At 45.3% G+C, this 24,277-nt stretch overlaps 2 protein-coding genes across 3 annotated transcripts in view; one reads left to right on the plus strand and one right to left on the minus strand.

The window, feature by feature from the left end:
• The window catches only part of LOC119015576 (prospero homeobox protein 1-like), a 32,303-nt gene extending 14,386 nt beyond the window's left edge, over nt 1-17,917 (minus strand). Inside the window, exons 1-5 of the mRNA XM_037091680.1 lie at nt 17,132-17,917; nt 14,038-14,453; nt 13,220-13,840; nt 11,669-12,904; nt 6,990-7,097 (exon numbers count right to left, since the gene is read on the minus strand). Of these exons, the coding sequence (XP_036947575.1) occupies nt 6,990-7,097; nt 11,669-12,904; nt 13,220-13,840; nt 14,038-14,388 (2,316 nt within the window). The 5' untranslated portion in view covers nt 14,389-14,453; nt 17,132-17,917. The remainder of the gene's footprint in view (nt 1-6,989; nt 7,098-11,668; nt 12,905-13,219; nt 13,841-14,037; nt 14,454-17,131) is intronic.
• Nucleotides 1-24,277, plus strand: part of ccdc28a (coiled-coil domain containing 28A) — a 161,629-nt gene that overhangs the window by 38,232 nt on the left and 99,120 nt on the right. For both annotated transcript variants that reach the window (XM_037091683.1, XM_037091682.1), the window contains exon 4: nt 1,381-1,472. The gene's annotated coding sequence lies outside the window, so the exon portion shown is untranslated. The remainder of the gene's footprint in view (nt 1-1,380; nt 1,473-24,277) is intronic.

Consider the following 24,277-nt stretch of genomic DNA (forward strand, 5'->3'; position numbering starts at 1 on the left):
GGCCTCGACAGCACGCTGCAAAAAATGTCGTTTAAACATTACATCGCTTGTGTTTAACATTAAATATTCCATTAATTACCATCTTTTAAACTTTTGCGAAATGATACATTAAACACACGTTTGTATGTATCACACATTTTTTATATTTAGTCAACTCATAAGTGTTTTAATTGAGTGGAGGACGTAAAGACGTCATTGTGTTGACAAAATATCATTTTAACACACAAATCACGCTTTTTTTTTGTACTTCCTTCATTTAAGATGTCGGATTTCTTGTTTAATCAACTCGTTAAAGCTGTTTTTAATGACCAACTATGAAGAACAAATACTTCCTGTTTGTATTTTTATCTCACGAACAAAGAAACTTGGTGACAGCTTAATTAACACAGTGATGTGAAAACACCACAAGCACAGAAATAACTGGCAAAGACGTCACTCTGTTGACAAAATATTAATTTAACACACATATCGCTCTGATAAAAATGTTACGGTTGATTATCTTTTGTACCTTCTACATTCAAAAAGCCACATTTCTTGTGTTGAATCGACTCGTGAGTCGACTGATATCGACTCGCTCTTTGCATTTTCCCGGCGTAGGGAAGCAGCTGAGTGAAAGTGTACGTGTGTTTGTGCGTGTGTTCGGCGGAGGGGAAAAACGGCTTTGATACGGAGATTAAGCTCGGTATTGTTACAAGACATTGTCTATCGAGGGGAAACGAGGGGACGAGCGAGAGAGACGGAGGGAAAGAAAGAAAAGAAAAGAGAGAGGGAGAGTTGAATGGAGGGGAGGCAGCACGGAAAAAAGGAATGCAGAGCGTGGACGATGACAAGAGAGAGGGAAAGAGATATTTTTTCAGGAGCTGTCAGAGAGGGTGACATAATGGAGCATAATTGGGAGGGTGTGTGTGTGTGTGTGTGTGTGTGTGGCAGAAGGAAAAAGGGAGTTTTTTTTTTTTTTTATAAAGCGGAGTGACGGGAGGGGGGGGATGTTTTTGACCCACAAAGGAGTTACGTGACAACTCGGCAATTAACCCGCAAAATATACACGAACACGACGATGTCGTCCGTCAGAGATACAACTCACAGGACACCCTCGAACTAACGCGACGTTCAGGTTTACGTATATAAAGACTATAAAACATATCATAATCACGTCCATGGATGTGAGATGAGATCTGAAGGATTCATCTGTAAAGGCAGTGAAAGGTTCAGGTTCACTCCAACAGCTGACCTGCTAACCTTTTTATTAAGGTGAAGCCACGTGCTTGCTTTTTAGCAGTTTTTACAGACTCTGTCTTTTCGATGGCGTGCCGTCTAGTTGACCACTTGGACAAAAAGCTACAAGCCTGATTACGTTTTTTTTCTTTTTGCCATCTGTAGATGACTTTCGTATCAGGACGAGGACGATATGACGGAGGAGTGAGAGCTACACGAGACAGCAGTTCGCTTCCAGCTTCGACGGACAAAACCAGGTATCTTTAGTTAAATGTACTCGCCATGTTTCCCTGAACAAGTGGTCTTTGTGCCTAAACCCTAACTCAGGGTTTCTGCAGGTTTGAACAAGTCAAATTTGAGACTTTTTAAGCCTTTTTAAGACCCTGCAGAAACCCTGTAACTGGGCCTCATGAGTGTCACGGTCACAAGATGAAAAACTGAGTTACGTTGATGCATCGTGCCTAAAAATAAAAAAATCTGAGCCAGCCGACCTGATAATTTTCCTCTCAGCTGGGAAAGATATTCCAGGAATGACTCCACATGTAGACAGAACACAAACATGCACACACTCACACCACCACCTGCCCTCCCACCACCACCACCACCACCACCCGCCCACCGTCCCGTCCAGCTCATCACAATCAGCACGAACCAAAAAAAACAAGAGACAAAAGACAGAATGGGGAGACGAGAGGAGGGGCGGCAGCGGGAGGGGGCCAAAATGCTGAGCCTGAGGAATGCCATTTTCTGTTTACAGCGAAAAGGGGGAAAGAGAGAGTGTCAGAGAAAGTGTCAGGGTCCCTCCCTCCTTCCCTCCTTCCCCTTGATGGCGGGTGTTGTCAGCCCCTCCAGGCCATGTTGGAAGGGCAAACACACACATCCTTTAAGAATCAGCCCGCTTCAACCGGATTCGTCGCAGCTCGGCACATTTTTATTAGAGGACAGTGTTGAAAGTGCACGATCGACACAAAAACGCACGAGAAGGTTTCCTGTGGATCCTGGAAGAAACGCTGCTGCAGGAACTTTTTTTTTTTTTTAAATGATGTTTTAAGGCAGTTTTGCTTTAATAGACAGTATACACACACCGCGGGGGGGTGTTTGTGTGTGACGGCTGTGAGTCAGACTCAAAACCACCAATGTATTGTCTTTTAAAGTAGTTGTTGGTGTCTTGCTTTATTTTTAATGTCGCGCTGCCAAATGTTTTGGTTTCACACGGACATGGGACGTCATTGAAAACCTTCAATGCACATTTTAAAACCAGCGTGGGATCATGGGAGCTGATGTCTTCACTGTTGGCGGACTGGGGATGTTTAAGTCTGTTAACGCAAAATTAAACCTAAAATAAAATTACAGATTTTTCTTGGTTGTGCAACTACAAATGTTGCATATTACATCTTTAAGTTAGGCCCATTTGGACCCCCCAAAAATTGTTTTTTTAACAAGGAACAGAACCAATTAGATGTCAGTGTGTTCAGTCTCATTTGTTAGCTTGCAGGATATCTCTTAAATCGCACAAAATCTCAATGGAGTTTGGTGGAAACTGCAGTTCACTACAGTAACATTAGACAAAGCTTTATTTTAATATTGTGACGTTAAAGATGGCCTAAATAATTAAAAATGTATCGTTTAGTTTCTTGCTGAACGTCTGCAGTGTCCCTGCAGCCTTCACTGTTTATAAAAAGTCAGCTTTAACAGGATTCAAACACTAAACTGTGGTAATTACTCAGGTTCAGATCTTTCTGTATCGATAGACGAGCTGTTGCCGTTTCATATCCTGACGTTGCCAAATTGGCTGTGTAGCTCTAATTGACAAGACGGGTGAGAGGCGGGTTGGATGCTAATTGATTCCTGCTGAGACGGCGGCAATCGAGACGTCGCCCCAGCCTCTCAAGGCGAGAGACTTCGGGGGCTCCCGCTGATGGATGTGTCGCCGTTTTTTTTTTTTTTTTTGCTCGGTTGTGTGCGTGCGTGTCTGACGCTGGCGGGGAAAGTTGTGGGAAGGAGCTCCCCGAGCCAGCGAGCGTCTAATTAATCCTAACTCCTCCAGTCTTAACGAGGTCTTAATTACTCTGGCTGACTCTCTCAAGACGAGACGGCAGGGACCTCGGCGTCTCGCGCTAACATGTATGATTGTCTGGTCAGAAGGCAAGAGCTTTCACTGCGCAATTAAGATCCCGTGTGTGTTTGTGTGTGTTTGTGTGCGTTTGTGTGTGTGCGTGCTCGCTCGTCTGTGCATAAAACAGTCGTCGGCTTCAACCCACTTCCCACACGGAGCGAGGCGGCCATTGTGCGTAAGAGGCTCATCTTTAAGAACCAGTTTTCCCATAGACAAAGTCCATTCAAGTCCAATTAGGGGAAGCCATTCAAGGGCCCCAATTCCCTTACAGTGAATCTGCCTGATCCTCCTAACACATGCTACTTATTGTTCCCGGGGAAGGAGGGAGGAGGAGTAAGGGTGGGAGAAAGGAAAAAGAGAAAGGGACACTGACCCGGATTCTGGAAATATGGTAATAATGAGGGTAATGAATGCAGTGGGTTCAACGAGATGGGACACACACATGCACAGACAGACAGCAACAGGGCGCTAACACACACACACACACACACACACACACACACACACAAACGAAAGCCTTGAAAAGAACAGCCTCACTCATCACAAACAGGATTATCCACGATTCATTTTCAATAATATCTGCAAGAGTTTTCCTCCCCCGTTGATAAATATGGCGGATTAAGCGGGATTACGACTCAATTAAAAACTCAAATCTGACTGTAAAGCGTTATTTGCATAGAATTTGAATAATAAGAAACAAGTTTTCCTTGAAGGGCGAGACCGGAGATACGCTCGTCTTACTGTCGGCAACGACGAGTCGCGGGTCGTGTCCGTTTGTCGGCGGTCGGTTGGTTTGCAACCCGGGTTACATGAAAACTACAGAGCGGATTTTCATGAAACTTGGGTGGAAGATGGTCCTCAACCCAGAATAGACCCCTTTAACTTTTGGTGAATTTCCGATAATGTTTACTCACTTTCTTTTACACTCCAATAAAGGCCGTTTCTGACACATTTGTCAGTTTCTCAGGGATTAATCTATAGATCTTGATGAAGATAATCAGGTGTATTTAGGTGGCTGGTATCTGAGTGAAAACAGTTTGATGCTGACATCTTTTATAGAGTATATGCATTTAGTAATTACGTCTCTATTTAGTAGATTTAGTTGTAAGTGGCGGGGTCTGCCAATCCCACGCAGGGCCCAAATTGACAATTTTAAGTCCGTTTTTTTTCTGTTTTAAGTTTCTGATAAATCAAAATCTCTGGCATTTATAATTTAAATACAGATTTCTTCTCCAGATTTGAAGACAGAAGAAGAAAAATGTGTAAAACTGATTCTGGTTATTCAAAAATAAAAGCTAAAGCTAAAATTATTAGCTCTACATTCCTATAGAAACATGTTTTCATTCCGATAAATCCCACCGCTTGCTTGTTTGTTTGTGGTTCTGACTTCAGTTACAGATCGGGCTTGTAATGCCGTCCATCTGCTGAGGTGGTTCGATGCCAACGCACCGCCAACATCTCCTAATCTAAATCCATGTTTGTCGAGATGAAGAGATTAATTGAATATCAGTTTGGAGATAAACAGATTGGGAGACTAGATTAGTTCTAAAAGCCAATATCAATTTTCAAAAAAAAAAAGATAAACTCATCCTGTGAAGCCGGTGCATTAACTCATCAGTGCTTAATTATTCATTGTCCAAATTAAAGCCTCGTAAAAATATTAAGCATCTTTACTCGGATAACTGAAAGTACGACTTGGACACGACGAGTAAGCTGATTATGGAAAAAATGATCAATGTCAGCACGTAGCAGTTTTCAATCGTTTTCCCCAAAGTGACGTTGATGCACAGTTGTGTTAAATCTGAAGATAGCATTAGCGTTAGCTCGTCACTGTGAACGTTTATATTCATACATTTGGAAATGTGTGATGTATGTTTATAGTTTCTGAAGTTTGAAAAGACTGACAGGTGCAGCAAACGATTATTTTCATCATACATAAATTTTTTAGTCTATAAAATGTCCCATCATCCTCAGCGTGGGTCGAAGTAGACTCTCATTTGTATCAAATGAGAAGAAGAAGCAGCCACAAAAACAGACAAACTGGACTCTTGTTGTTGGAGTAAAGTCTGATCGAACTGTCAGAACTAAGTTGTGCAAGTTTCCTCGAAGCCACTTTGTCAGATTTCACAGTGCAGGCGCAGGAGCTGAATAGCTGCCTCCTAAATTTGGCATTTGTGTGACAGAAATGACGTTTTGAGTTTAATCGATATAAAGCCGGGAAGTGAGCCGTGACCACAAATGATCTGTTGATCAGCTCGCCCAGGATCACGTGTTGACACCAGGTGTAAACAGGCTCCATGACGCCCTGATGGACTCCCGGTTAATGACGGATCACACATACTGGGAGCAGGTAGGGCTTAGCAACCTTGTGTTTGCCTGGCAACCCGGTGTCCACAGCGACCCTTGTTGCCATGGCAGCCGATGAGGATGTGGCACTGCCACGAGGAAGTGGTCACCGCAGATATGAGCCAGCTGGTGTGTGTGTGTGTGTGTGTGTGTGTGTGTGTGTGTGGCTGCTCATTTGAATACAGCGTCCTGAATCCGTGGAAGAGCCGTATGCTGCCTTTTTTTTTTCTTTTTTTTTTTGCAAAACACGTAGCGGCCTGTAAACACGGGACAATCAGCAGCTTTGTTTTAAAGCTGTTGTTCTGTTGTCATCCCTTTCATTTGTTGTTTGTCTCCCCCACCTCCTCCCTCCTCCCCCCTCCTCCTCCTCCCCCCTTCACTCCCCCCTGTTGCCGTCTCAACACACAAACTTTCCATCATCTCCCTTTTTCCTTCCGGCTCATTTCCCTCATCTTGGCTCTCACTTTTTTTTTTACTCCCTTTCTTTTGCTTTCTCCACTCTTTCTCTCCACCTGTGCATCCGTAACATCACCAACTGCACTTGTGATCGCTTCTGTTTCGAAGGAAAAGTTCAACTTCTCATTTCATGTAAGCGAGAGTGAGAGTGAAAGTGTGTGTGTGTGTGTGTGTGTGTTTTGGGTGAGAGGGACATATAAAGGTTGAGGTCATTGTGTGTGTGAGAGGGAAAGTGGGCGTCGACACCCCCTCCTCCTCAAACCCCCAGCCGATTAAGGCCAGGAACTCTAATTATGCTACAAAGACGTGACAGACTGGAGCGCCCATCTGCGCCATAGGCTCTCTCACACACACAACACACACACACACACCAACAGAGTAACGGAATAACGCACAAAAAGAGCAAAACTGAATAATATCAGATGAGAAAGTGCACAAAAGTCACAAACAGAGAAGTCGGTGAGGAGATGAACGATCACAAAAACACTCGTACCTGTTTACAACCGTTCATCCGGAAAACACACTGACGTGATTCCTGAGATCTGATTCTGAACATTTAACTTTTGAGTTCGCGCTCGGCCTGCGACGCTTCTCGAGTCACAAATCAGGACACGAGTCGCTTCTTCCCGCCTCCAAAAATGTGCTAAATTGGCCTTTTTCTTTATGTAGTTTTGAATGTAAAGGAGCAACTTGTGCAAAATCTGAAACTTCTGCCTCAATATGATGAAATGATACAAAAACAATGACTTTTTACGCATTTTAAATACAAATCAGAGAAGATTTTACACACACTTTATCTCCAACAGAAATAAAAACACCATTCAGGGACGAAAACAGAAGATCAGTGAAGTCTTACCTTGACGTCAGCGAAGAACATTTTGAGCATGTTGGAGGACGGGTAGCGGGTGTAGAAGAACATCAGCTTGGCCTTCTTCAGGTGGTTCGGAGACAAGCCCTCCTGAATCTGAGCGGCAGCAAGTTAAGGAGGCAGCAAGTTTGTTGTTTCAGCAGCAATCACAATTATTACACGGTACGTAGAAGAGTACAGAAGTGTCGCTCGTGAGTTCGGCATCTGTTGGTAACTGGAACCGTGTGACCGCAGACCTTGGTACCATTGCTTTGGTACCACAAATGCTAGCAGCACCATCAAGGTGTGTGTCCTATCCTGTTGCTCGTAGCCTCGAAAACTGGATCGGAGATAGACCAGCGACTAGCACGTAGCTTGGTAGCCTCACTGAGAATGACCCCAAAACACTCAATTCAGCTTCAGTTTCAGGGCGATGGGGGGCAAGTTATCACCTTTTCTATGACTGCTGAGCCGTTGCATCGTCAGTCTTTTGCCTCTTTTTCGGCACAGTTGTCATAACCTTTCCTAATCTTTCAAACAATTTGGGTTCGGGCCCTACTTGCTACCTGTGGTAGGGTGAACCCTGCCTCTAATCGGGGGCCCTTGGGAGCCATCTTGGAAACTAAAAAACCCTTCAAACCCTACCTGACCGAGCTAACGTTGAACTCAACAACAGAAAATTCAGCGCTACAATAAACCAATTCTCTCTCTGCGAAAAAAGCAAAACACAAGCGCCTGCTGGCTTTGGATCAAACCCCACATTCACTCCTGCAAGCCCGGGTGTCGATCCCACCGACTCAACGAGGAAAAATAATAATTGTGGAGGTTGCAGAGTGTGTGTGAGAGAGTGTGTGTGTGTGTGTGTGTGACAACAGCTGTGCCCCACCACGCTGCCATTTCCCCACCACATTAACAGGCCTATAATCTATCAGAGAAGATGAGGCAATCAATGGAACCCCCTGCAAGGTCAATTAGCACACAAACACACACACACACACACACACACACACACACACACACACACACACACACACAGAAACCCCAGGGGCCCAACATGGCTGGAGAGAGAGGAAGGCAAAAAAAAATAAAAATGGAGGACGTCCTGACAGAGAGAAATCAAACGTATCACCAAGAAGTAATCCGACGATAACAAAGAGGCTGCCGAGAGGTGAGGTCACGTCAACAACACCATCACCTGGTTAACATTCATACACACCTGTCACACACACACACACACACACACACTGAACCTCATGCATGCATGACTCAGAGTAAACAGCAAGATCGTCACAATAAGCAACTGTGTGTGTGTGTGTGTGTAACAGTAGCTAAAGTGAGTCGGTGAATAAACAACGCGACTCCGTCTTCTTCCCCCTCCGTCGATGTGCCGGTCGTCCTCGTCCACATCTGCGAGTGTTTCTGTGTTTTTGCGCTTGGATCACTGTATCAGCTGTAACTCGACCTTGCTGCCAGGTGTGTGTGTGTGTGTGTGTGTGTGTGTGTGATTGTTGGGGTGGGTTGGGAGGAGGGGGGATAAATTCATAAATGAATGGGGGACATCTGCTCAGTTCTGTGCAGAGGATTAAAGATACACAGACCTGAGAGAGAGTTTGTGTGTGTGTGTGTGTGTGTGTGTGTGTGTGTGTGCGTGTGTGCGTGTACAAACTACGATCAATGTGAAGCACCTGAAGCTAACTGCCAGGTTTTTCTTGATGCCTTGAAATCAAAAAACAAACGATGAGTTAGACCGAAGCAGAACTTCAAAAATTTTTTTTTTTTTGGAGCAGGATATGAAACTAGATATGTAAAAAAAAATATAAGAAATTAGCAAAGAGCAACAACTGAACAGTTGAAGAAGACGAGGACGCAAAGAAACGACTGATTATGAAACATTAAATGGATCCATACAACTCAGCCGCTGTAATCTAAAGTCTACGGAAGCCCCAAGATCCAAAACTGATTCAAAAAGCTCCAGACGATCTGTATGGATTTATTATTTTTGTTTGAACTTGTTTAAGTCGTCCAGACGGCTTTAGAGCGTAAATGTAAATGTGTGTTAGCATATTTACACAATGAGCGTACGGCGCAGTCGCTCTGCAGTAAAGCTGTTTAACTGTACTGATGATAAACAAAACGCGGTTCCAGATCCATCAGAATCGTGACCCTCCAAGCTTTTTCTGCCTTTTCTTCTTTTTATCGATGCCAGCATGTTTTTCTGACAGTCGCCGATTGCAAAACAACGTCAGACTCGACGAGAAGGACTGAAGCCTCCAGCTGTAATACGATCACTCACGTCGCCTTTTGTCTTCCACACGGTGTTCAGACATCGTTTGCTCGACGCCAGAGTCCCTGAACAAAGTCTGAGTGCTTCCTTTTCCTGATAAAACATTCAATAAGGCGAATCGATAAAGAATCTAACAGATAACAGCGTCGGTATCAACTCTCCATCCCTAATTCTGACATAAATAATTCAAATAATGGAACCAGATGATTATTGTCACAGTAAATCCACCACTTGAGTCTTTAAAATGTAAGAAAACAGAAAAATAAACGCTGCTCACACTTTGAAAAGCTAATTAAATAATATAAATCAAGTTAATTTGCCTTGGAACACGAGTATAAAAAGTCAAAGATGTTCTATTTTGTAAAGATAGAAAAGCAACAAACTGGAGGAGCTTCTTTTTCATTTTTTTTTTTAGCCTGATGAATAAATTGTCAATTAATTTTCTCTCCAAAGTCCAAAGTAGTAATTCATCGACGACATTTCAGGACTCGCGGTGTCGTTTTTATAATTCGCTCTGGAGAAAGAAAAAGAAAAGGAAAAAAAAAAAGATGCGCTTCTTAGTAAAAGTTAAGAAAAAGATCAACTCGTTTTTGAAAGATTGCTGTTATTAAAATGAAATCAACCAAAACCAATTTGATAAAAAATAAAATAAATAAATAAATAAAACGTTGAAGGGTTGGTCGATAATCTTTTTGAAATACTAATGTCCAATTTCAAAGACTTGTGTTTCTTTTATTTTTCTCTCTCTTCCAAATGAATGGAAAAAGCATTTTGGAATGAAACGGCTCAGCGGGATCAAGAGACGTGTCAAATATTTCTTTTATTTCTTTTAATTAAAGCAACATCTAAATTGGCTTTGAAGACGACACTGTGATCACATCCCTCCTCCTCCTCCTCCTCCTCCCATCATCATCATCATCATCATCATCACAGCTGCAAGGAGTTCCTATTTGTCGGGTTCAAAGTCTTATTTTTCTTTTCACTTTGTTCTTCCAGGCGAGTGTGTGTGTGTGTGACTCAGTCGCCGGGAGAAGCCCCCCTCTCTTCATCTGAAAGGTTAGAAAAAAGATAAACAGCTACCTGCGAACACCTGTCCTCGTGCACGCGCCCATGAAAGAGTGTGTGTGTGTGTGTGTTAAGTGTGTGTGTGTGAAGAGGCAAAACACACACAGCTGCCGAGGCGACCGCGAGCGAAGGCCGACAAAATGAAAGCGAGGAGGAGGAGGACGGATCGAGAGGGACGGACGAGTGTAAAAAACCATAAAGACGAAGATAAACGTGTGAATTTTTAGATATCACGCTTCTTCTCATGCGAACACACACACACAACACACACATTTTGACAGCTTCCATCAATAAAGCCAAAGCGTTCACCTGTTCCTCTTTGAAATATGATTAGCTTTGAGCTCCTATGTACAAGGTCTTACCCCCCCCCCACACACACACACACACACACTCATGCAGACACACTGAAATATGATTTGCTTTGAGCGTTTATGTACAAAGTCTTTGTGATGAAAGAGAAGCTAACAGCACCAGAGTGTCTCAGACGGTGTGTGTGTGTGTGTGTGTCGACAGCACCTTTTTAAAAACACCACAACCTGCTGCACGGACTTAAAAGAGCTTGAGAGAGCAGCGTGCGACCTGTTTAATCTTCCCCCCTCTTGCAAGGACCCATCGCGCCCCCCGTTTCATCTTCCTCCCCCGCTCGGTCCGCGGAAACAAGAGGGTCAGGAACCAATTAATGCAGATTAATTGATATTAAAAGACTTTCTTTGACGGCTGCCCGCTGCTGCTGCCTCTTAAGTGGTCTCGGCGTGTTTGACGGCGTTGGAAATGTGACTCTTGAGGAGCAAGATGTAAAAATGTAATCTAATTAATTACATAAAGAAAAGTAAAGTAAGTTGTCTTTATCTTTTAGCGTGATGAACGTAGGACCTGCTTAATACACGACAAAATCAGATTAATTAGACCAAAACAGTCCCAACACGAGGGAGCAAATATAAAAAGATAAACTTACACCACACGTTTTTAAATTTTAGGTGTATTTGATTACACTTAATACACATTACATTTATGTAGTTTTATGTTTAATATTGAGTCTGCTTTTGTTATTTTGAATATTTGAGGCTTTACATCTCCGTCAATAACACCCTTAAATGATACATAAATGATGAGTGGATGTTTTGTGCATGAAAACAACTTTGTGTATGCCGAGTCTTGTCCGTGTTAATGCGCTGGATACTGAATGTAGTTTGGAGGGACACCTGAACCTTAACTCTGACCCTCTTCATTCTAATTTCACTTCAACCAGGCCTGACGTGACACTAAAAGCTTGATACGGTGAGGATTACTTTCACACACTCACAGACAGACTGGTACGAAACCTTGGTGTGAAGGATACGGTGCTGCCCGAGTACGGCGATATGTCGGACATGTCTTGCAGGTCCCCACACTCGGACTTGATGAGGGACAGGGACAGACCCTCTGGCCCGTGTTGACTCGGCGAGCTCTGCCTGTGGTGGTGGTGGTGGTGGTGGTGGTGACTGAGATGGCCTCCTCCGAGGGATGCCATTTTGGTTCTGAGACTGACAGTTTCCCGGGCCATGTCCATGGAATCTGGGGAGGAACGATGGTGGTCCTTGGGCCCTGGGGGGTAGCCGTCACCCCCGCCGTGTGACCCCAGGGGGTTCTGAAAGGGGTAACCCATGAGGGGCAGAGGGAACGGGTGGCGAAACGATGGAGGGCTAAACCCGAGTGAGGCCGTGAGGGGAGAAGGGTGGAGGGAGGGATGGTGAGGAGGAGGAGGAAGGGAGGATGAGAGGTTGGCACTCTCTCCTCCACCTCCTCCACCGTTCTTGCGCACCACCAGCGGCAGCGCCTCTGTTTGGTCGTTGGGCGTTGGCACGCCGCTCAGTCTGCCGCTCAAGCCGCCGAATGAATCCAGCGGGCTCGGGACGATTACATCGCCGAAGCAGTGCAGCCTCTGGTTGGAGGAGTGGTAGTTCGGAGTGGGGCTGCCGTCGCCGTTCAAACTAAGGGCGAGGGCGCCACCGCCAAAGCGTGAGTCCGGGGTGAGGGAGGGGAGGGGACCGAAAGGTGGAGGACAAGAGGAGGATGAGTTGGAGGAAGAGGAGGGTGCAGCTGGTGTGCTGCTGTGGCAGCCATGATGGTGACTGACGGCCTGCTTGGGCGAGGAGAAGCCCTTGACGACGGTGTCGACAACCTGCGACACGGCACAGTTCAGCTCCTGCTTCAGCGTCTCTGCCAGCTGCCTTCCTCCTCCTGCTGCTCCTCCTCTCCTCTTCATCGCCCGTTCTCCGTTCCTTTCCTCCTCCTCCCGGCCGTCCACGTCCTCCTCAATGTCTCCGTCTATCAGGGCCTGCTCTCGGAGGAGGGCTCGGGCCCGGTCCAGGAACAGACCCGGGTCCAGCTCGGACAGGTCGTCGTGGCTGTTCCGGCCTCGGTCTCTGTGCCTCTCCTCCAGGCCGTCGGAGCGGATACTGTCCTCGGACAAGTTGCCGTCCTCCTCTCGTTCTCTCCGTCGATCGGCCTCTCCGCCCTCGCCGTTCTCCTCCTCCTCCTCCGTCTCCGAGTCGTAGATCTGGTAGAACTTCTCCTGGAGCTGACGCAGCTGTTTCTGAACAACAGAAGAGAGAGAATGTTAAAGAAGGCGTCTTCTGAACCCTGAATGTCACCCGTTACCATAAATAAACCGAAGGAGAAATTAAAACAGCGCAGCCTCAGATTAAGAGCAACCCGCCTGGTTCTGCTTTCCCTGCATGTGTATTTACGCCACTGAAACTCCAGCTCAGTGATTTTCTGTCACAGCCTTTTCTTCTCTCTAGGCACAGATTGAAGAATTATCGTATCATGTACATATTCCTTGAATCTGTGCCACTTTGAAAGGTTGGCCTTCGTCAAGACCTTGAAATTCAAGATTGCTTCTACCAACCTGCATGTCCTCCAGCTGCAGCTTGAGCTGCCGCCTCTCTTCCTGTCTCTGCTCCTGCCTCGAACACACCAGCTGGGTGAAGCTGTGCTGCTGCTGTGGCAGGCGCTGCTTTCTCTTATTCTCCCTGTAAACCTCACCAGCGCTGACCGCGCCGCCCCGCGAACCCGGCGAGCTCAGGAGGGAAGACGGGCCGTCGCTCCGCCTGTGGTCGTGGCCGCTGATGTTGTGGCTGTTGCCGTCTCCTCGGTGGTCATTGCTGCTGTTGCTGCTGTTCTCGTTCTCACGGTTGCTCTCTTGGTTGTGGTCGCCGGGGTTGGGTCGGACCAGCGGCGAGTGACTCATGCCGCGGATGATGTTCTCCACGCGGGCGCGCTTGGCGCGAAGGTGCTCGTCGGACAGCCTGTCCAGGTCGAAGGAGGAGAGGGAGAGGGGCTGAGGGGGTGCATGGGAGTTATGGCTCGAAGGAGGCGGCGGCCGCCCGAAGGAGCCGGAGGAAGGCGGAGGGGGAAGAGGAGGCCCGGGAGAGAGGCAGTCGGAGGGGCTGTCCCGATCACGAGACGAGTTGCTGCAGGCGTCCTCGGCCTGGATCTCTGAGCCACCACTGGACAGAGCTCCACTCCCCTGTGACACAGGAGAGAAATAAAATTAACAAATGAAATTCATGATTTAATCGATCAGAGGATTCAAGATCCTGTAGCGGCTGGTCTGTTTGGTTGACTGGAAGGGTAGCAACAGCTAAACGGTGACTGAAACCAATGATCTGACGAAAAGAACTGAAACCAGTTGATCTGTTACATGACCTGGATGTGTGTGTTTACCTGGAAGCCTGAGTCACTTCCTCCGTTCTTCCCCATGTTGTTCTTCAGTAGCTGAGAGATGATGGTCGCGCCGGGGAACGGCATGATGGAGTCTTCGTACGAGTTGGCCCTCTTCAGCAGCTTCCTCAAAACGTTCGACTTCTCTCCGTCCCCGTTGGCGCCCCCGTGGCCATGGCCGACCAACGAGCAGTCTCCGTCCTGTTCGATGCCGTGCGATTGGTTCATGCTGTCGAGCAGGGTCTCTCTGGCGCGGGTGAATAACGCGCTACCCACAGTCCTTTTCACCCCGATGTCGACACGTCGGCGCTTCGTCTGTCTGGTTAGGAGGGCGGTGCTGTCATGATCAGGCATCACGCAGAGGAGCTAAACGGACATGACCAGGGGTCCTCGCAGACACGCAGGGTGAGACGAGTTACCTGGACGAACACACGGAAACACGCATTTCTGTGATTTCAATCGGCACCGTTTGGCATTTTTCATCGTCTTCGAAGAGAGGATGATATTTTAAATTCAGAGAGATACCAGGAAAATAAAACATTTAGCTAAAAGCAGCACTTCTGAGGCTTTAAACAACAAGGTAACAATTATTTTACTTGATTCAGAATTAACTGTCAGCAGTTAAACAGACGAGATATCACAGATATAAAAATCAACACGTTTCAAACAAACAGGAGCGAACGTGGCAGCCGCAGTCATCGATCGAGCCGCGAGCCAAACTCTCTCACACACACACACACAAAAAAAAAACACGTATTGCGTTTCTTGACCGCGAGCCAGGGGAACCACTGTGAGAGAAAAACACAGTCTCTTTAAAATAGTTGAAGGATGTATTCCCACAGCCAAGCTACACCTGCCTCTAATAACCAAAAATCATTTCCCATTTCCTGCTTCTCTCCTGAGGTCTAACCTTGATTTTTTTGTGTGCATCTTGTGAGGAGCTGTGAAGCATCGACAGGCTCTCGTATTGTCAGGAGAATAAAAAAAAAAGTGTGTTTTCCTTCACACTCGAAAGAAACGAACACTTATCTTACATTTTTCCAAGCAGTGCATTTTGCTGTTATTGAAGAATTTAGGTTGGTAAAGTCTTCTAAATGCTTCCACTTGAAGTTCTTCACGTACGGCACACTCGACGCTAGGTTTTCTTTTTTCTCTCACGAGTGGATGCATCTTATCTTTTCATACGGTGAGTGCAGAGAGGGACACCTGTGGTGGTGTTGAGAGCACCTCGCGAAGGTTAAGTTTCTCTCTCGACGCACTGGAAAAACACCTTAAACCATCCTAGGGGAGGGAAAAACGCTCAAGTGTTGCCTTGAAGTGGATTACGTTGTCAGAAATAAGAGAGAGATTCTAACGAGGAACAAAAAATCCGAAGCTTTTCTTATAGTATTTATGGGTCAAATTAAACGGAGGACGACAAAGAAATCTATAAAAAGCGTCTCCAGGAATAAGTCTGGGCTATTTCAGAGCAGGTGAACGTGTGCGTGATGTGCCACGTTACATGTTTGCATCTGTTTTGCAAGAGATTTCAGGGTCGAGTCCAGGCAAATATTTCACAAATGAGACCTGCTGTCCAGCGACAGTTCTGTCGACGCTCCACCTTTTAATCTAAAGAAGGAAAAGACGAGCAATTTGAAGAGTTGAGGACTCGATCGGGGACACGATTGGCGACCGCCGACCGAGCTGTTCTGTCCCTGCAGATGAAATACATTCCAGGCAGGGTCAGTGTGTGAATGTGACTCCGAGCTGCAGACGAGAGGCGTTCAGGGGGAGAAACGCTCAACACGGTCGCCCGGCAGTGACCCAGATACACACACACACACACACACACACACACACATACAGAACATGCATACACACATTGCAAGCTGTTTGCATTATTTGCTCCTCACACACACACACACACACACACACACACACCGTGTTAGATTAGGAGGTCCAAAGAGCTCTGGAAGTTTTGAAATTTGGGTCTGAGGTCAAAGTGAGGAGGGAGAAAAAAAACAAAAAACTTCACGGCCTTTAAAAATCAAACTTGGACACGTTTGTGCCGCAATAAAGAACCTTTTACATTAGTGTTTCGAGGTGAGCGGTGAAAGCAGATGTGAGAGTGTGTGTGGCTTCGGTGACAAAACAGAAACTTCACGTTTTTAATCTAATTGGGAAAAACTCGAGAACTGAAATGGGAAGTAGCTGATGAATGACTGTAACCTGTGTGTGTGTGTAATTTTATTTTCTGCTTAAATTAAAACCATCAGAGGTGGAAATGATTTTAAGAGTGACAGGTTCGGGTCGTTGTACGCACACTGGCTTCCTGAGGAGCCGAACATCCTGGTTGTTATCGGTGTGAAGTGGATCTTTTTACTCCTCGCTGCGCGCTGAGCGGAAAACACAAGCTTTCCCACTTTGTTTTACGCACGGTTCGGCAAAATATGGAGAGATTTAACAACGATGAGTCCACGATCCTGCAGATACGTTCCAAGTTTCCATGATGCGTTTTGTTTTATTTTAAAAAGCTTGTAAAGTTTTCTTAAAGTTAGGAGCGATGGGAGGAGGCGAATCCACTTGTTTTTCAGAGGATGTTTGCTCATGACAATGTCGATGGAATTGACTTTTATTTGGTTTTGGAATCAGGAGGATTCTCCTTTAGTTGCTTTAAGTTCGAGGAATAAAAGGAAATATGATTGAACTCATCTGTTTTTGTTGATTAAAAAACTGGAAATCCATTTTTAAAAAAAGTGCGTAAAACGGTGCGTAAAATCCCAAACGAGACGGATTCCGCAGCGATAACCGACAGAAATCGGCGGTGAAAGAAGCGAACAGCCAACAAAACGCGAATTTTTATTTAGATAAACAGACTTCGGGCAGATTCGAGGGACAGCGACGCGCAAAATGAAGTCGACACGAGCGGAGAAGAGTTTCGCGAAACGGTCCAAAAAATTCATCCAAAACCCAACTGACGAGCGCCGAAGTTAAGTTCCGAACACGATGCAACACACACACACACACACACACACTGTCTCTCTCTCTCTCACACACAACATATTATACTCAACGTGTTTATAATAATAATAATAATAATGGTAAATAATCTACTCACTTCTCCTGTCGAGCTCCTCCAAGTCGCTCCGTCGAAGAAGAAAAAGGAGAAGAAGAAGGAGAAGGAGAGGGCGAACACGAGAGACGGATCCGCGCTCGCCTCGTTAAGATCAATGCCGTTTTTTTTTTTTTTTTTCCTTACTACGGACGAAGTGGAGACGTATGCGGGGCGTGCGTGCGCGCGAAGGGGGTGCGTGCGTGCGTGTGTGTGAGCGAGGCAGCCAGAGAGAGAGAGAGAGAGAGAGACACAGAGGAAGAAAGAGAGAGAGAGAAAGAGAGAGAGAGAGAGGGAGGCTGCTCTTGTGCGCCGCTCTCCTCCCGGGATGGGAAGTGTTTAGTATCGAGCGCACCCGCCGTCCGTCCGCCACTCCGCAGCGTCCTCCGCTCCGAGCCGCCGGCAAGACTCTCAACTAAGAAACAAGAAGAGACGCGCATCATGAAGGATACGTGAAGACGTTGCGTCACCGGCCCCGGAGTGAGGTAACGGCTCCACCTGACCAATAAGGAAGAGGGACCGGTGGGAGGGGGGGTGGATTTTTTTTTTTTTTTTTTAATTTATTTATAAGGAGCCCCCCACGAAAAAGAGCGGAGAGGGAGGAGAGAGGAGGATGGAGGGTAAACTGAGAGCCAGGCTTTTTTTTTCTTTTAGAAAAGAAACATTTGTCGCTTAAATTAAATCAGACTTCAAACGCTTCTGTTGTCCTTTTTTTTTTATTATTAAGTGTTTGAACACGATTTATTACAGTTTTATTTCTTTTTAATCACTTTAACAGATCAAATCAGCAAATCCAACACGCGTAATGTCTCCCTGACTTGTTCCATCCAATAAAAAACAACTTTAAAATGTCTTTTTTTATTCCGTGTTTTCTCTCAGATTTATGATTATTAACTTCTTCTTTAATAAAAACAAGTTTTAACATTTATCTGATTCTTTTTATTCCTCTGCACTAAGAGCCAGAAACTCGTTTTATGCGTTTTGTTTTTTGTTTTTTTTTTGCAGATACAGTTGTGCGTAATTACGCGCAGCTTCTCGTCAATCAAAGGAAGAAAACCAGCACCCAAAACAGATAGAAATAATTGTAGGGAGTGATTCTCGTGGCGGGGGAACTCCTCTCTTCTACTCTTCCTCTGCAGAGATCAGGGGTCAGGTGAAGCCCGGAGCTCGCGGACAATCCTGGAGACACCGCGAGCTGCAAATAAAACACAACCAGCGTTTCCAAAAAGGCAACACGATGAGGCCTGTGCTGAAATTAAATTAATTCCTCAGTAAAAATCCGCTTCTCTTCTCGCAGATTCCGCAAAAGAAAAAAATAAACACATTCAACGACAGTCAGGCCTGATTAAATAAAAGTGTACAAGGTTGTGTTGTACGCGTCGGGCTCCTCTGCAGGGACGCGTCGGGGGTTAAATCCTGCAGGCGCTCAACAGATGAGTAAAAATCAAAATAACACACAGTGGGAAAAAAAATGTATGAAGAGAAAAGAGTTGGTGAGAAAAATCTAAACAGGAGCGTCAAATTCTGCCTGTGCGCGCAAAAAAAAGTGTGAAACTGAAAGAGTTCCTGGAGGATTCTCCAAAGGAATTTGAAGAAATATGCGAGAGAGGTCGAAACTACATTTTTAAATTTGATTTTTAAAAACATTTCCACGCGGATTTAGATTTTAAACTCGCCGGATTTAAGTGGAAACTGGATTTCTGCGGTGCGTATTTGTGCGGAGGAATGCCAACAACAAACAAACGCGCACCTGTTTTTCCTCAAAGTTGTTGAGATCGGATGCAACAATTTTTTTTTCTTTTGCGCGTCGTGCGTTTCTCCTCCAACATTCCTCATTATCTAACATGTCAAACCGCGTCAGAGCTCGAGGAGAGAGATCTCTGCACTTGATTACGCGCGGGCGGGGACGATCGGCCGAGTTATACAATAATTATCACGCGCTCTGCGGATGTTTCGTGCGCTTTAATTTATAGGGGGGAACAAAATACAAATATTTTAAAAAAATGTCCGATATGTTTTCAACCTCTCCACCCCCGAGGAGACAGATGTGCGCTGTCGTGCCACGCAGGTTCTGCTCTCCTCGCATGCAGGCCGCAGTTCTCCCTTTAATGATCCCATCGCCAATTATTTGGCACAGACAGAACTTCACTTCACTCACAATGAACCACACACAAACTTTTTTTTTTTTTTTTTTGTACATTTTATTTCCTCTCAGCTTAATTAGAAGCTGTGACCCCATTTGGACAAAAGCGCAGCCCAGGGTGATGCTGGAAACCGGCGTGAAAGCTTCGAGATAAACATTTATTTGGAGGAGGAGAGGAAAGAATGCAGTTGGAGGGGAGAGAGGAGGAGGAGGAGGAGGAGGAGGAGGAGGGCGGAGGTGTGCGTGCATGTGGATTATCTCTGAAAAGAGGAGGAGGAGGAGGGAAGGAAACGATGGCGATTCACACAATAAAAGGCAAAACAAGAGAAGAGGGTGGCTTCTACGTTTTAAACACTACAAAATAAAAGCAATGCACGACGGGAGAATAATCCCAAAAAATATAGACTTTGGCCTCTTAATTACGTGCTTTTATTTTGTTGAATCTGCACAAGAATAAGGGTTTCTGGAAATCTACAGGAGCGGCTTTTCAAAATAATTGTATTAATGTTTAACACGTTGACCTCGTGGTGTTTGCATGCCTGCTGTGGCGATGACCCCCCCTCCAAGTAGAGAGACAGACACACACACACACACACACACACACACACACACACACACACACACACACACACACGTCAATAGTGCCAACAGGGCACTCGATATCTCCACCGTTTCTGGTCATTTTGCAGAAACAAAAGAATAGAAAATCTTCTTTATTTTACCAAAATGTTACACACGCACACACACACACACACACACACGCACACACACACAGAGGAGAAGGTTGAATCACCCTGAACTCTCCTGACAGTTTGCACAGAGTTACCTTTCACCCACCGGCTGATAATACGACATGATTTTAACCCAGAGAGTGAAACTGAGCACAGATCAGCTCCTCATCCGTCGCCACAGCACATAGAGGGAAAAGGAGGAAGTCACACCTGACATCGAGAACATTACTCTCAAAAACTTCTTCCCTTTGACGTCTCTCAGGGAGTCAGGAGAGGGTTTTCCCTGCAGCACCGCCCAAACCGAACCAATGTAAAAATCAACGCGGAGAGCGTGAAAACAACCAAACGACAGATTTGATGGTTGTAGTTTGTCCCCTGTGGGCTTCCTTGGCACGGTTCTGTGTGAGGTTTGTTTTTATCCACTCGAGCTTTTAGAAAAAAATGTTTTTAACACAGGTTTTCTCCAAATTGATGTGAAATCACATGTTTGTGTTTTTTAATCAAAACCCACAAATTTCCTCAGGGGAGGAAATCCACCGCCAAATACAACAAGCACATAAATCCTCCGCAAATCTCAATTCTTTCTTTCATTACTTTACTCTCACATATTTGAAACACTCCAGAGTGAATCTGTCTTCTCACGGTGCAACATGTGGTTTCTTTTTTGTTTTGTTGTACGTGAGAGTCTGAGAAGATCATCTGTTGCAGCTTCACATCTGCCAGAAAACCTGCAAGATTTCTTTGCCGCAACGAAACAGGAACCGGTTTTATCTTGCGAGTCTTCGACGGTTTTATTCCAGTTCCACTTTTCTGTTTCAACCATAGACTGAAGAAGACACGCACGTAGGAGCGACTGTTTTTAGCACAGAGGGTTAATTTTTGCAGCATCTGTATCAGCTGGAGAAACATGAAGTCCGAGCAAACCGCCAGACCACCGTGACACAAACTTTACTTCTCTTAAAAATCAAACCAAAGACACATTACAAGAAGAAACACGTAAGAATTTTAGTTGATTTTCTTTAATTAGCTGCATTTGTGTATCGTGTCACAGGAGTTAGCATGCTAACCAGCTAACCCCTCAAAGAACCTGCACCAGTAACATAAACACCAACATTCCACTGCTAGCTGCACAGCTAACTGAGCAAACTAGCTAACAGCTAGCAGTTAGCAGCAGTTAGCGGCTACTCTAGTGATACGCTTAAAGAGGATGAAGTCTGACATCAAAGATAAGTTATCTTAAATGTAATATAGCATTTAAATCTAAACTGAAGACACATTACATCAAGCGAAATAAAAAGTTTGGGTGTCAGCCCTCAAATTTGGACTTAAAGCTGCAGTATGTTGGAATTTCAGTTGAAATAAGTTTAAAAATTGGATAAAATTATCAACAGAAGCTGTGATGTGACGATGTATTTGTGTTATGTTGCCGAAGTTAGCATGCTAACCAGCGCTAACACCCACACTCCACTGGTTTTCTGGAAAATCTTCGAACTCCCAGTCCTGACTGCTAACTGCACGGCTAACTTAGCTAACTGGCTAACGTATGAGTAGGAGTTCAACGGATGAGAGTTTTTGTCGGAGCCGCCAACTAGCGGCCATCTAAAAAAAAAAGACTTTCTCTTCTTATGTTTCAAAAAAAAAAACCCAAAAAACAGCCCAGTTCCCTTTTTTTTTTTTTTTCTTCCTCGTAATACCTCGACGGCATCAAAAGTTCATTTTGCTAAAAGGCTGGCACACACACACGCGGCGAGATGTGTCTTTTTGCAAGAGCAAAGTAAAATCTCTGCGGATCATCATGATGCTGAAAGAACGAGACAAAAAGGGAATAATGAAAATAGAAAGGCAGAGAGAGGGAATAATGATAGGCCTGCCGCTGATGGAGGTCTGGAGGTAGAGACAGATGGATGCAGAGGTTTCTCTCTCTCTCTCTCTGTCTCGTTCTCCATCCCTCCCTCCCTCTCCACTCTTTCTCCCTCTCTCCGTCTCTTTTTCTCCCCCCTTTTCTCCTCTTTCTCTTTTTCCTCCACTCTCTCTCCATCAAGATACCATTATTCAGGACATTAGCGAAGAAGAGCTAAAAGCTCTCACTGTCGAGGAGGGTCCCAGGGTCCTTTCTGAGAGCTGTGACGCAAGCGCACACACACACACACACACGCACACACACACACACACACACACACACACACACACACACACACACACACACACGACTAGAAGTACCATATAGTATAGGTGAAGAGGTAAGAGGTGGTAAAAAGGTCTTATTGCAGACATTACCAGGTATCTAGGCTCCTCTCTTCTCCTCTGTGGCCAAAAACATAGACATTAGCTGACACAAAGAAAAAAAAAAATAAAGCGGCACACACCCGGCAGCCACCGTGTCCTCGTCGGATTATTTATACTTTGTGAACTTTGATACGCATCATCTTCTCTCTTTGCTTTCTCCCCCTCCTGCTGAAAAATATCCTAAAAAATCGATGCATAATGTGCAAATAAATGAGGGTATTGATGCAGCAACGACAAACAGCTTCTACAGTAGCGCGACAGTCAAGCCAAAGACCACTGTTCAAGACTGCGTTTAGATGTTTCTAAGCGCGAAACCGCTGGAAATCCTAACGTAGGTGTTGGGATGTTTATTAAGCCGCGTTTGTGGGAAAATAAAATTGGTTCAGGAAAATAAAGACGGTATTTGTGAGTTTGGACTGTTTCCAGTTAAGCCAAACGTGATCTGTCTGTTCCTGACCGAAACCAGACCATGAGCAAGGCACTGACATAAACATGAAGATTGAATCGGAAGAAAACTTGAAGTTTCAACGTAAAGAAAGTTTCAACACATCTGTCTGCAGAAACGTACATTACACGACTTTGTGTTGCCTGGAAGTTGTAGCGACCAAAAGTGACCAGATGTCTGGATTAAATTGAGTTCGAACAATGTTGGAAACATTCGGGATCACGTACCAACACGTGAAAATGTTTAAATATTACGTAACATATTCAAATAAACCTCAATGCTGCAACTCGATTGGATGTTTCTCACCTCAGATATGAGCAGGAAGAAGGTTGTGTTCACATGAAACGACTGCGTTTTGCATTTTGTGATGTCAGGACTTTAATCCAGGTCAGTTAGATGTTAACGAGGATGTGACATTAGTGTTTGATATTAAATGAAATCAAATTAATGATTTGATTTAGTTTGGCATCTTCCAGTCAATAACAATGGTCACTATCTCCGATTGTTGTGAACCTGATACTGCTTGTACTTTAACTCGCAGGCCTCTGAAAGTTCATCTCTGACATTATTTCCCAAACTTGGCTCTTTAACTTCTCCTAATTATTCCATTTCCTGAGCTCAGGGACTTGGAGGATTTTCATAATTCATCAGCCTCCTTTTCCCCCCTTTTCTTTTCCTTTTTTTCCACCCTCCTCTTCTTCTCCCACCACAATTACTGTAGTACAAAACCATCAAAATTATTCATCTGTTCCCTTTTTTTTTTCAATTTACCATTCTGTCTTTCAGTCGCTGTAATTCATGTGTGTTTTTCTTTCTTTTTATCAGTCCTATGGAGCTCTACACTGCTCATGTATTTATTCATGCTTTTCTGCCTCTGATGGGCGACATGGACGGAGCTGAATAGAGCCGGTGTGTGTGTGTGTGTGTGTGTGTGTGTGTGTGCGTGTAGACCTCCTCCATTGTGCTGATTCTAAGAGAAGGTCTTAATCTAGCCACTGCCATTACCGCTGCTGAGACCTCCAGCCTCCATCTCCCCTCTTGCCCTGATGTTGTGCCCAGCCACGGAGGCCCTTTAGTGGGCCGGCTGGCAAGCCAGATCAGGGTCTTGGGTCTGGGGCTTGGCCTGGATCCCTGGTCCTCATCCTATAGCACCGACGACAATGAAGCCTCCGTCCTGGCCTCCGACTTGGCCCCCGAAGCCGCCTTCCTGGCTCGGGGCCTGGATGGATGCAGGGGTGGGTGGGAGGGGGGGAAGAAAGCCTGTAGCTGGGTGTGCAGTGGAGTGAGGAGAGGTGGAGAGGCTAACAATGCTATCAGAGAGCTGGCGTCCATCTCTCAAACACACACACACACACACAAACACGTACGACCGCGTTTGTCTTTATTTATCAGCAGCTCTTCACACGTAGACGACAACAAAGGAAGAAAGGCGGCGGGCAGAATGGAGAGGGTCAGAATCAGAGAGGCGAGAAAAGTGGCGGACAGAAAAAGAGAAACGGAGCTGAAGGGCTGCTTAAAGACACGGGAGGAAAAAAAGAAAACTGAAG

The sequence above is a fragment of the Acanthopagrus latus genome, chromosome 24, assembly GCF_904848185.1.
Source record: "Acanthopagrus latus isolate v.2019 chromosome 24, fAcaLat1.1, whole genome shotgun sequence".
Taxonomy (NCBI): Eukaryota; Metazoa; Chordata; class Actinopteri; order Spariformes; family Sparidae; genus Acanthopagrus; species Acanthopagrus latus.